The sequence below is a fragment of the Curcuma longa genome, chromosome 1 (assembly GCF_044706935.1).
Source record: "Curcuma longa cultivar G26 ecotype Majalengka, Jawa Barat chromosome 1, ITB_CL_G26_1.1, whole genome shotgun sequence".
Taxonomy (NCBI): domain Eukaryota; kingdom Viridiplantae; phylum Streptophyta; class Magnoliopsida; order Zingiberales; family Zingiberaceae; genus Curcuma; species Curcuma longa.
This window is the reverse complement of record NC_133861.1, coordinates 26,581,682-26,595,437: the sequence shown is the minus strand read 5'-3', so window position 1 is coordinate 26,595,437 and position 13,756 is coordinate 26,581,682. Positions and strand designations below refer to the sequence as shown.

General features: G+C 35.4%; 1 protein-coding gene and 1 pseudogene across 1 annotated transcript; one reads left to right on the top strand and one right to left on the bottom strand.

Annotated features, from left to right (window-relative positions):
* Window positions 1-213: 213 nt before the first annotated feature.
* LOC141828189 (putative adenylate kinase 1, chloroplastic) lies at window positions 214-13,258 on the bottom strand. The gene is made up of 4 exons (XM_074715602.1): window positions 12,919-13,258; window positions 12,465-12,605; window positions 1,110-1,382; window positions 214-681 (listed from the first exon to the last, which is right to left on the bottom strand). The coding sequence occupies exons 1-4, from the start codon at window positions 13,234-13,236 to the stop codon at window positions 538-540; spliced, it is 876 nt and encodes a 291-aa protein (XP_074571703.1). The 5' UTR covers window positions 13,237-13,258; the 3' UTR covers window positions 214-537.
* LOC141842293 (uncharacterized) lies at window positions 4,703-6,334 on the top strand (annotated as a pseudogene).
* Window positions 13,259-13,756: the final 498 nt, after the last annotated feature.

Below are 13,756 nucleotides of genomic sequence, written 5' to 3'. Positions count from 1 at the left end.
TTTAGAACTCGAATTGTCATTATTAGATCATGGATCATGTCCTTGAAGCTCGTTCGCCATTGTTCCCATTAAGGAAAAAACAAGCAGCCTGGCATAAACACACTTAACGAATAGAGCTAGCAGGTTTTAGAATCGAAAAACTGTTGATTGCTTGAAGCCAGATAAGTGCTTTAAATCGATTGATTGCTAAAATAAACTCTACTGCATTCACAGAAAACAATCTTTACCAATTTGCTTCTCCTATGATGAGATTCATCAGAAACTAAATTACAAAAATCAAGTAGAGGGTTGCCATTATCCATTACAAACAATCAAATGCCGGAAAAAACAAAAGATAATGCTGGTTAATAACAATCCTATAGCTTTGGCATGACAAATGAATCAAATATATGGGTTCTCAGCTTTGCTGAAATGAGATTTTGAGATAATGGTAGCAATATCCTCGTCCTGGGATAGATGGGCTGAGTTTGTCAGCTTATTAAATGAATGCACTAATCGCCAAAGTTTGTTTCAATATAAGAAACGATTGGTATAGAATTATGCCGTGGCCGCTCGCTTATCGTCATGGTCATCAATATTGAGTGCTTCTAGCAGCTTAGGCCAGGATTCGTGGAGTCCCCCTGGCAAATCAAACTCCAACAGCTTGCTTTGCAAACGGTAGAACTCTTCGACCGGCTGACTCTGCAGAATATAACCCAGTTGTGTAAGCTGCGCTAAATTTTCATAAAAACAAGTAGATGAACTTCTCGAGGATTTATCCCGTCCCGTACTACTAAAGGAAAATTGAATTGTCTAAACCGAATAAATAGAAGAGGTAATTGAGATGCGAGTCTCATTAAACAAGACAGATTTGTTTGGATTTATTTCAGATATAAGTTACAGGAAGGAGTATGGAATTACAGAAAAATAGACGAGGGAATTGAAATGTCAGTATAGGATTTTTCTTGGATTTATCTACGATCCAAAATCACAGAGATAACCTACTTTAAAGATAAAGAAATCTTTTGCATCAATGCAAATGTTAGGATTCCTAAAACAATACAAGATTTTTTTTTCAGAAATTTTTTAGGCTTACCGACATAGAAGAACATAAAGAAAGAGATGCTTACCATTTCGTTGTAGACATGCAATCTTTTCTTTACCACTTCTTCAGTATCATCAGCACGAGTTATCAGCTTCGACATGCATTTGGCAGGGGGAAGGAGAGGTGCCATACTCATTGCAGGCTTACCATTCTCTGCCTTAACATCGATGGAGGCCACATTAAAATTCCCACCACACTCACTACATGTTCTTCTTCCAAGACACTTGTCGAGTAACACATCTTCTCTGAGCTTTAGATTCACAACCAGATCTACATCAGTCACACCATCCAGAATTTCCTGACAACAGAGGAACACAGGTAAGATGCAGAAATTTTAACCTGGCAGCAAAATGGTGCAACATGCCTATACTGGCAACTACTGCAAGAAAAGCAAACCCGTGCATCTGAAAGAACCATAAGAACACAGCTCCTATCTGTTAGCATAGCAATGTTTATGAAGAACATTGATGACTTTACAAGTTAGCTAATAGCTCACTTTTCCACTTATCTAAAGCTAACAGCATACAGCCTAGAAATTTCAAGTTAAATGGTGATTCAGTAGAAAATACAGGTTTTCATTCTTGTATATTTCTATCTCTGCAAATAATGAATAACATTTCACAAGAGGCAAATTGGAAAAACCTGTTAATTGAGGGAGACAACTTCTGTTCATTAAAAAATTTACGATGGGAGACCACTTCTGTTCTTTAAAAAATTTACGATGGATAGCACTGTTAATGGTTGGATATATTTGTAGTTGCAAGGCGATTATAATTTAATCAGATTTGGAGAAATTGTGTGGAGAAAATATTATTGATTCTAATTTGTTAGAGAAAACATTCTATCCTTTTCATGCCTCAAATACGCTCCTGTAGTTGCAATATCAAAAACAATATCAAGAGAGAGGTTTAAGACATTCTGAATTTCATTTCATGTTTGCTTGTGGCTAAACAAAATAATAAGTTGATGAAAAATCATTAGTCTCGTCTTACTACTACTATTCCATTCCTTGAGTGTGAATGTGACAAATTATGATAATACAAAAATACAATTGCGGTTGTGGACATTATCCTGGATAGAATTGCTATCGCAATAATCATGGCAGTTGATATAATTCATCTTACCACCAGAAGTGGACTAACTATGAAGTGAAACAATATTAAAGTGGACCAAGTAAGTGCTCAATGAATACATATTCCAGATGTAGGATGAAAGGACATTAGTTGCATACCTACGGTACATTAAAACATCTTATCGACCTTTATCAAGCTTCTATGGAAAAAAAAAGAAAAATATCGAGGTAATTTTTATATTTGATAGAAATGTAAAATAATCCTTTAAAGAGTCTTGAGATTTGACACATCTAGATGTTGATTTTTTGAAATTCTCATTCAGCTGAATGGTTGGAAATATAGTTGATGTTATAAGTTTTATTGTAATAATTTGTTGGATTTTTTATATAAAACTGTGTTATTTCATAATCACATTTATTACATATTTATGTAACTTTGCTAGACTTTATTTGTTATACTCTATTTATGAAAAAGAAATATTTATGAATGTTGTTTAATTATTCAATAGAAGTGATTTTTATTGATTCATCTTTGATTATCCTTAGTGATTTTTGGTGTTTTCTTATTCAAATTACAAATAAACAAAAGTTTATATCATCTTATAATTGCTTTGAGAGCCACTTTTATTTATTTTAATGTTTATGCCCGTGTCTAACATAAGGATGTTGTTGAGGAAGATTTGTGCCTTGCAAATAGTGAGATAATGCACACTATACCGAATAGTATTTTCATGAAATATTCATTAGTGCAATTGGCCCTGGTCAAGGATAACTATAATATGGATTGAGATTCGATGTTTAAATAATATGTTTAATGCTTAATATGTTTGGATGAGTTAAGTAGGTCAAGATTAATGGAATAGTTGGATAGTTGAGAATGGACGAAGTCCAAATGAGCCTAGGCCAATCAACCATTTGGCAATATGGAAAATTCAACAAAGAGTTAGCAAAGAAAAAAAAGACCAAAGGGTGATACCACTTGTAGGATCGAGTGCACGTGAGAGGGGGGGGTGAATCACGTGCTTTTTAAAATTCGTTCGTTTAAAATTAGAGTTAGAAAATTTGTGCTTTGAAAAGCGTGCAACGGAAAATGAATACGAAGCGATGAAAGAAAATACGTACGAAGGACACAAGTAAAATTTTTTTACTTCGTTCGGAGCCGTCGACGACTCCTACTCGAAGGCCCAGGTCCCTTGGACCTTTCCGTTGGGCAATTCACTAAGTCTCTCTACCGGTAAACTCCCGGTAGAGTAGTCGGAATACAAAGATGGGCGAAAGTATAATAACCCTATACTTCCCCCGAATAATTTAAGCACAAATAAGATAATAAATAAATGTTACCAATGCCTTAGGATTGTATCAGAGCAACTCGTGTGTTGGCGTTGGTCTCCCGGTAGTGATTGGACGTGGATGAATTAGAGTGTCGTCGCCGAAGGAAGAAGAATTGATGAAGCTTTAATGAAGGCCTTGATCGATGCACAAATTAATCACAAATGAAGCACTGTTCTAATTAATTCCCAAAAAGAACAACTCTGTAGAAAGCTTCGGCCAATTCCTTTATATAGGAATACTCGAGGCTTCGATCATCAAGATCCAAAATACTTGCTGCTTTAATTCCTATCCTGCACCGAAGCTATATGAAGAATTAAATGGATCTTTTATCCTTTGAGGAGTAACGTGGCTTCATTAAGAAAGGAATAAAGTAACGTAATTATAGCAAGGAATAAAGTAACGTGTCATTATAGCAAGGAAAAAAAATTATATTTTATTATTGGAAAGAATAAAATCTTCATTAGTAGAATGATACTTTATTATTGATAGGAGTAAATAGATTTTCAGATTTAGCAAAATGAGAAATTATGAGGAGTAATTTTGCAAAAAGACCCCTGCAAAATCATGTTAGTCCAAAAGTAAATCCTAGCACAATTTATTTGGACTAAGATAAAATTCAAAGTTAATTAGATCCTGTCTCCCAGACCAGGATCTAACCAGGTCTCAGTTTAGATCACCCAAATGGGTCTAGACTGGACCGCGCCTAAAGTCCAAAATTGGACTCGTCCTCACTGGTTCGCTCCTCCAGTGACTTACCTCACTTACCTCATGCAGCTCTACTTAACTTCTTAACCCACCAGGACTTCCTGCCAAGGCTCAACCACCCTGGTCTTTCTGCCAAGTCTCAACCAACTTGGTCTTCGGCCAGTTGTCAGGCTCCGCGGACCCAACTGGACTTCCTGCCAGGGCTCAACCACCCTGGACTTCAGCCTGGTGTCTGGTTCTAAGTCTTTCGACCCTGCACACTTAGTAAAGAGGTTAAACCCACAACAAACCTAACTTTAACTTATTTGTCATTCATCAAAACTTGAGTTTGACCGTTAGTGCAAACTGCACCAACAGGATTGAAAGCCATGTTCACTTCTGAGGATTGGAAAGCCTCTCGATATTCTAACACGACCGAGGGTAAAGAAGTGCAAAAAATTATTATATCGGTTAGATTTTGGAGTTATATTGTAGATATTCTTAGAGCAATAGAACCCTTATACGTTGTTCTGCGCAAAGTTGATATGGACAAGAAGCCACAAATGGGCAATGTTTACCGTCTAATTTATGAAGCAAAAGAGGAAATTAAGAGGTATCTACAATCACTAACCAAGTATCAACCTTATATTGATATAATCACTGCAAGATGGGACAATCAAATGGGAAAATATATTCATTTGGCAGGTGTGTATTTTTTAATGATAAAAGAATTTTTAATATTTGTTATTAATAGTTATATATGTTTAATTATTTTAGGTTATTATCTTAATCCGGCATATCAATACCAATATAATCTTGGCACAAATGAAGATTTATTAGCGGCCCTCAAAAATGTAATATCAAGACTACAACCAAATAGACAATTAGCTACTGAGGCGATTAATGAAAGTCGATTATTTCGAGAGGCATATGGTTCTTTTAGCGATGATTTTGCAATGTCATGCAGATATAAAATGGATGCAGGTAAATATAGTAAAATCATTAGTAATTATTGTCAACAAATATAAATATTATTTTAATTTTATTCTTATTTATCTTACACCTGAGTGGTGGTTACAATTTGAAGGATCAACTCCAAATTTGAAAAAGATTGCAGTACTGATTCTTTCACAGACAACATCTTCAAGTGGTTGTGAAAGAAATTGGACAACTTTCTCTCTCATTCATACAAAAGTTCGAAATCATCTTTCTTATCGTCGTTTGGAGAAGATGGTATATGTTCATTATAATATGCGTCTTCAACTAAGAGCCATAATGGAAGAGAAGGAAGAATAAGAGTCTGGTGATGTAGATCCATTTGATATTGGATTTGTCAAAACTGAGAATGATCCAATGATGGATTGGTGGAGCGCTGTTAAAGCTGAGAATCCATTACTTGATGAAGCAAGAGACCCACCACGACCATCTGAATTTCTTACTCAGCAGATTGAAAATATGCAAACTAGAGGAGATATCGATGAGGAAGAAGACTATGATGATCAAGATTTTCGATTTTCTGGATCTCGACCCAGACGTTCTCAAACATCCCAATCCCAAACTCAACCAAAGTCTGTAAATAAAGACAAAGGTAAAGCTCCTGCAACTTTTACTAAAGAGAAAAGAAAATTTAAAACTCCTACTTTTAAGGAAAGGGGTCAATTGAGAATTAGGGAAAATCCACTCAAAACAATTGATGAGCAAGAACATGATGACAGTGAGCAAGATGATGATCACGGAAGTAGAACTATTATGACTCAGTATCGACGCCGATCTAAAATTGACAAACAAAAGGAAGCTCATAATTATCAAGATATGAGGGTGAGTTTAGCTGAGATTGATTCTGATCGAAGTTCATCATACTCACGGCCTTCTTATTATAGTTCTGATGCATCTTATGGTGATCTATCATGTCAGAATTCAGGGGTGTATGTTTATCCTTATCCTGTGTCTGCACCCGTTTCGATTCCAATGGTGCCAGTTCAAGTCCAACTTCTAGTGGTGAATCGAGACATGCTGATGGACATGTGGAGAAATCAATATCAATATTGTATGTCATAGGATGATTATTTAATCTGGGCATTGAAAAACTATGGAGTTGATCTAAGCAGAATGTTGCAAGAACCAATGCTTCCATCTGATCACGCCATTCCTTTTGGTATTAGTAAGGTAACTTATTATGATGTATGATGTATCAATTATCAATTATAATTTGAGTTATTGATAGATCAATTTTCTTTAAAGAAAGATATATTTATTTATTTTTGTTTAATAATATTAAAATGGTCAATAATTGAGAACTTATATCAAATCAATATACAATTTATTTTTAAATTATACACAATAAACATATTTATCTAATAATTACTATATATATAAATAAAAAAGTACCGAAACTATATTGGCACGGCACGAGACGATACCGAAATCGTATCATTCCGGTCCGGGACCGAAACCTCGGCACGGATCGAGATTTTAAACCTTGATCAAATGTTTAGGAAGTAATGAAGTCTAAGGAACTAATGGAAGACCAAATGCTAATAAATGATAATGCTTGACAAATTATGAAATACTAAAAGAGTGAACTTTAGGTATTGGAAATTCTGGATCAAGGGTGACCCAAGGTTGAGTAAGTAAAAATCCTAGACTAAGGTCAGTTGGATATTCAGCAACGAATGAAGTCATGGAAAAATAGTCTTTAGACATTGGAAGTCGCAGAGACGAAGCGTATTCTAGCACGGAAAGTCTTGGTAGATTTAGGTCAACTAGATACCAATGTTCTAAATGACGTTTGAGGCAGATGCCTAGGCGAAAGGTGTACGTCAGTCGTCTCGCTTTTATGGCAAGCGGTATTTTAGATGGCCAACTTAAGTTAGAAAAACCCTCATGTGGTGCATGATTTCAAAATAACTCACATCCTTCCACCTCCTACCACCTTGAACCGCTACTGTCGTTTGTCGCCATCGCTTGCTGCCGTCGTTAGGTTAGGCTTTTATATATTTTGAATCCAGCATGACAAAAATCTAACTCTGGCATTTCGACTTCAGACGCGTCGTCAAACCTAGGCGATGCCCCCGGGCCCATCATCAAGCTCGGGTGATGTATCCGTGCCTGTCGCTAAGCTCGGAAGGCGCATCTGGGCTCGAGCGACAGGTCTAGACTCATTGCCAGGCCTAAGCGATGGTTTCGAACGATTCGCCTATGTTCGACAACGCGTCCGGACGATTTGAAGCCGAAATGCCAAAGTCAAAACGCAGTAACAATTAGTTTTTCTTTTTAACCTAGGATTTAATCAAATCTTTATATTAATAATCAATTCCTAACTATAATTGTGATAATTTAAATAGATTTAATTAAAACCTAATAAAATTATTCTATTAATTTAATATATATATTTAAAAAATTATTAAAAAAATATTTAGATTAACTTTTTTTGTATTTTTAATTAATATATTTTATAGTAAATTTTTTACTAATTTTTTATCTTTTATTTAATTATTGTTTTAAAGATTAATGGTAGAAAATGAGAAACAACCAGAGGTGGAATTGAAGTGAAAGTCTAGTGATATTGTTTGAGGATATGAGGTGTTGTATTGCAAAAAAAAAAGAAATTGGATTACATGCAAATTGTATAAGAGATTTATTAAGAGAGGAGTTTATCGGATGAAACATCATATTGCAGGTATTGTAGGATAAGTTGAAGCATGTCCTAAAAGGACTTTATCTTGAAAATAACAAGAATAAGAAGCGAGAAAGGGTGGAAGAACTAAAAGAAGAGAGGATGAAAGTAAATATAAGTCTTGATGTAGAGGATGAAGATTGTCAAGTGGAGGAAGATTCTACTACTAAAGCACCTCGGGCTTATTGATAAGTGGGCATTCACAGGCAAGATAACAAAACATGATGCATTGAAGTTAAAGTTTACAAATGATGCGCATGAGTACCTTACAAGATGGATTTATGGGGCAGGGATTCCTTTTCATACAATTGACAATTAAAGCTTTAGACAATTTATAGAGGTGGTTAGCCAATTCAGCTCGAGCTACAAATCTCTAAGTCAATATCTAACCACTTTTGAAACAAGAAGTTGAGAGGACCAAATTATCTCTAAAAACATAAAGAAGTGGATGAAAAATGAATGTTCAATTATGATGGATAGATCACAAGAGAAGCATTATAAATTTGTGTTAATTACAAACTAGGCACTTTATTCATTGGTTCTATTGAAGAATCCATGGAGGCACACATCGAGATTTACATGTTTGAGTTTGTGAAAAAAATACATCAATGAAATTAGCCCTCAACATATTGTTCAAGTAGTGACGAACAATGCAACAAACAATATGGCGCTGGCAGAGTTGTTGAAAGTTACATAACCTTAAATTTTTTGGACCTCTTGTGCGACTCATACAATCAACCTCATGTTTGAAGCAATTGGAAAACTATCCAAGTTTAGCGGAATGCTTGAGAAAGCAAAGACCCTAATAATATTCAGTTATGCACATCATAGAACTTTGATTATTATGAGAAAATATACTAAGAAGAGGGACATTGTAAGGCTCATGGTGACTAAATTCGCTACTTCATTTTTGACTTTGAAAAGTCTCAAAGGCAAGAAAGATCAATTGAGACTTATGTTTACATCCGAGGAGTGGAGCGACACAAAATTAAGGAGTAGTGTGAATGGGAAAGCGGCAAAGGCGACGGTAACAAGTATTTCTTTTTGGAATGGTGTTTCTTTGATTTTGAATGTTTTCTCCCGTCTAGTGCAAGTTTTAGGTCTTGTTGACGGTGACAAAAAACCCTCAATGACCCTTTTATTGGGTGCACTTAAACAAGCCAAGGAAGAGATTAGAAAGACTTTCAAAAAAGAAGAAAATATCATCCCTATTATGAACATTATTGATGAGAAGTCTAAGGGAAGACTTGATAGTCCTTTGCATTATGCTGCTTACTTGTTGAATCCAATTTTTTACTTCAAAGATCCAAGCATACAAAATGACACCAATGTTATGAATGAGTTATTGAATTGTGTTGAGAGAATTTTTCCTATTGACGAGGACATACAATCCACCATTTCTAATGATCAATTGTTGAAGTATAAGAGTAAATCTGGAAACTTTGGAAGAAAAATGACGGTTGCGGCATATGAGGTGGATGCATGCCATGACTTTGATCCGGGTACATCTCTTTCCTTATTTCTATTCACTAACATACATGTCTCTTTTACATATTTTTAGATTTATTATTTTTTACCTCTTTACTTTTTAAAAGTTGGATGGTGGTCCAATTATGGTGGTGACACTCTAAACTTACAAAAAATGACAATGAGATTTCTCTCTTTGACAAGTTGTTCATCGGGGTGTGAAAGAAATTGAAGTCAATTTGAAAAAGTAGTAATTCATAAATTATGTTATATATTATTTCTTTTTATTAGTTTTTAATAATTTTCTAATTATTTAGATACATACTAAGCAGAGGAATAGGCTTGAAATATCAAGATTGAATGATCTTGTATATGTCAAATTCAACGCCAATTTTATAAAGAAAAAGAGTAAAAGTGAAATGGATGGAGATTTGCTTCTATCCTCTCAAGTTAGTGAAGCTCAAGGTTGGCTTGTTGATGGTGGTGATGAAGATGAGGTTGAGCTGGGTTCGAGACTTGGAGAATAGTGGCGGAGGCCTCGGGAGCGGATGAAATGCTACAACCAAGGAAAAACGCAAGGAACATCCCCATTAGAGAACTGGATGAGGATTTAGATACATCGGAGGAGAATGAAGAAGATATTGATTTTGAGTCTGGTGATAAGAGGATTATGGATCTAGTTGATGGTGCATGTGTAGATGATTTAGAAGATTAATTATATTTTGTTAGTTTCCCAATACACATCCCTCCTTCCTTAAAGAGATGAAAGGATCATCGCTAACAAGTCCAATTCATGAAACATGTCAGCACTCAACACATAGGTTGATGTTGAGAAAAACCAAGTCCACCTCTAAGGAAACCAACTTTAATCAAAAGCTCTCCGCCTCTCTTATCTCGAGAACAAGAGGAGGAGCTTTCAACAAATGTGAGTTACCTCCTCTGGTTATTTTATCCACTTAGGAGATACCTTCATTTCTTAGGAAAAGGAAGAAACAAACAACGGTAACAAAGTTGAGCGCAAAGGCATATCTGAGTCATGTCCTTAGCAACATGTGAGCTTATTTGGGTTAAAAATAATCTAGGCAGGACACACTCTAATAGAGCCGATGAAGATCTATTGTGATAATCAAATGCAACATGTATAGCCTCATATCATGTATTTCATGAGAGAACAAGGCATATAAATATTGATTGTCACTTCATTAAAGAGAAAGTGTTGTCTAATAAGATCTTCCCTTTATTAGTTCTAACAATAAATTAGTAAATTTGTTGACCAAATTGCTAAAAGGTATAAAGTTGAATATATTTGTAAAAATCAAGGTTTTATAATATAAATGAACTACCTTGAGGTAGAGTGCTATAAATTCATACATATGTAGTTGCTAAGGATTGTATTTATAACAAGTCTGATTTGTTAATAATACATATATTATTATATGTAGGGGACTAATTACGACATTGGTTGGGAATATTTTCCCTTTTATAAAAACTATTATGATTTGATAACATTCATAGTGATACTTTAACATGAGGCAAAAATGAAAAGAGAACTCATAATTACATGTCTTTATGTCGCAAAAAGCAACTCCAAGACGTAATTGTTAGAATTTTCCCCCTATTTTTTATTTATCACATTTTTAAGCATATTTTCCCTCCTTTTTTTTACTTTAGTTTTATTGGCAAACACATTTAGACAAAACTCAAACACTTTTCTTCCTTGTCTCCCTTTTTCTTTTTCCTATCCTAAAGTTTCCATGCTCGCCCATGCAATCACAATATTATATATATGTATGAGGCAACATACAAACAAGATATCAACCTAGATAAGACATTCTTTGAAGTTCTTACCTCTTAGGATACAATCCATCATCTACATTTTTCACAATATAGATGAATTGACTAGATACTCTCTATCACTACCAGACCACTTGATTTCTTTGAGGGATTCTCCATAAGCATATTTGGTTTTCCATGGCAATCTAGAAATATCTTGATCTTGTTGTAGAAGAGGTATGCCTTATAGTGGAAGAGGCAAACATCCTTAGATATTCACTTATTTGAGGGCAGCTTGTTAGCCTTGAATCTCCACCATGCTGTAGGGAAGCCACAATGACACAAAAGGAGGTTTTAGGTATGGTCCTCTAATGGACTACAATAAAGGATACTGGGGAAGGAAGGACATTGTGAAGGGGAATAGGTTAAATGATGAGAGGATGTCATTTTCGTTGTTTCTCTCACAACAAAATGAAATCCTTGATATTGCATCTATCGTTGCAATGTTATCCTTACTAGAAAGGAGAGAATTACATTCAAGTGCATTAAAAAAAATACTTGATGAAACTCCCATGTGGGACGAAACCAATATGTCATCTTTTCTTTTTCCTCTTTCCTCCAATTCTATATATGTTTCACATGGTATAATTTGTCTTGGAGTCTTACTCAATATCTAGGTTTTTCTATAGCCTTATTATGATTAGGGAATTGCAACTTGGTTTGGTAGTCTCAAATTGGCTAACCTTTTTTTATCAAATAAGCAGTCGATCATCAATCTGATCATGCCCATGGTTGGCGAAGGTTCAGGTTTTTCCTAAATGGAAGATGCTTTTCGTATCTTAAATTGCACAACATGAAGCACCAACAGGTGTCACAATCCCGTGCACTCAGTGTACACTAAGTTTCCATCTCTAAAGGGAATCAACTCCGTGCTATAGAAGAGACAACAATGATTCAAGAGATAGAGGGTGTGAGGGATCAACTCTTTGAAACAAATATTCAATCTATCCACAGAAGAGAAAACAAAGCCCAGAGGACCTTAATTAACTTTAGTGTCCAAAGTAGTATCCAGGATCAAACTTTGTCAATGAACTGACCAGTCAATTTGTTCTTATCCTTCAAAAGTCATGAGGTCAAGTATAGTAACACAATCAATTTAAGACCAAGTCTTGCCCACCATATATGATGGTGTGTTAAGAGAGTAAAAGTTTAGACTTAGTCCTTTCCTAATACCTCTAGATTTTAGGGATAAATAGTCTAAGCATGGTCACATTTAACAGTTCCATTAGTAAAAATATGCAAAAGCTCTCAGGATTATATATAAAAGGAACATGATCTAGAGGAGTACTAGATATAAAGTCTTGTGAACTACTTACTGCTTGCTTAACCGTGCGTGGAAAACCATCGAGAATAAATCCTGATTCACCCTTTGCTGCACCGCTTTCAAGGCGTTTTGACAGTAAATTAATAATGATTTTATCAGAAACCAATTTTCCTTGGTTAACAATTTCAGCAAGCTGCAGGTGAAGAGAAAAGATTCACAATATAAATAAAAACAAAATAAAAAAGGGTATCATATATGTCAATTACGACAGTATCTCCAAAAGATGTAACTTAAACTCTTCAGACAGTTGCCTAATAAGAGATCTTGAAAAGAAAAAAAAAGTTCCCTATTCCTCACAGATTCCTGACTAAAGCACTTGCATTTGATTAACAAATATGCCTTGTGCAATATATGATATCAGCATGGAGAAGATTACCAGTTTCTTTGGCTTAAACAACCACCATACAAGGGGCATTCATCCGCTAAGAAAGGAATGGGAAGATTACCTGATTAGAGAGAGGTCCGGAGGAGGCAAGCTCCTCGCGGACGAGATCGCCAGTGGCAATGTGTGGAACGCCAAGGAGCTGAGAAAGGCGGCTAGCGAAGGTGCCTTTCCCAACGCCGGGACATCCGAGGAACACCCACTGAACGTTCCGATCCTCTCGTCTCCGCGGCGTCGGATCTGGGCCACTTCTGGCCGACAACCCAGCCGAGAAACGGGCAACTGGCTCCTCGGTGAGGACGGAGAACCCTCTCTTCCCCGCCAAGAAGGCAGGAGATGATCCACGGACAGCGGATCTGAGGAGACGATTGAGTGCCGCCATGGAAGAGGGCTGAAACAGCAGCGGCGGCGCACGGCAAAATATCTGGGAGAAGGAGATTCCTCCGTAATATACCGAGGCGAAGAGGGATCGAGCAGGAGAGAAGCACGTGACATGATGTGTGGTTATACGGTGCTACACGTTGACATACGGTTTAATTTTCATAATTAATCGATAGTTAGTAAAAAATCAAATGCTCAGGGCTACGATGTAATAATAAAATAATCAAGTATTCACGAATGAATTTTTAATTATAATATATTGTAGATTAATTGTTTTTCATGAAAAGATAAATTTGTGTTTCTCAATTTACTTGATAAGAAATTTTTATAGAATTGAATAAGTCACCTTGAAAATTAATCAATTCAAAAAATTAAATATTTAAATTAATAAAAAACTAAAAATAAACCTTATGAATCTGGTGCAAACAAATCGAAGTAAGTCGAATAATATAAAAATATTAATATTTAAATTCAAACTTAAAAAATATAGGTAATATTTGAATTCAATTTAGAGTTTGAAA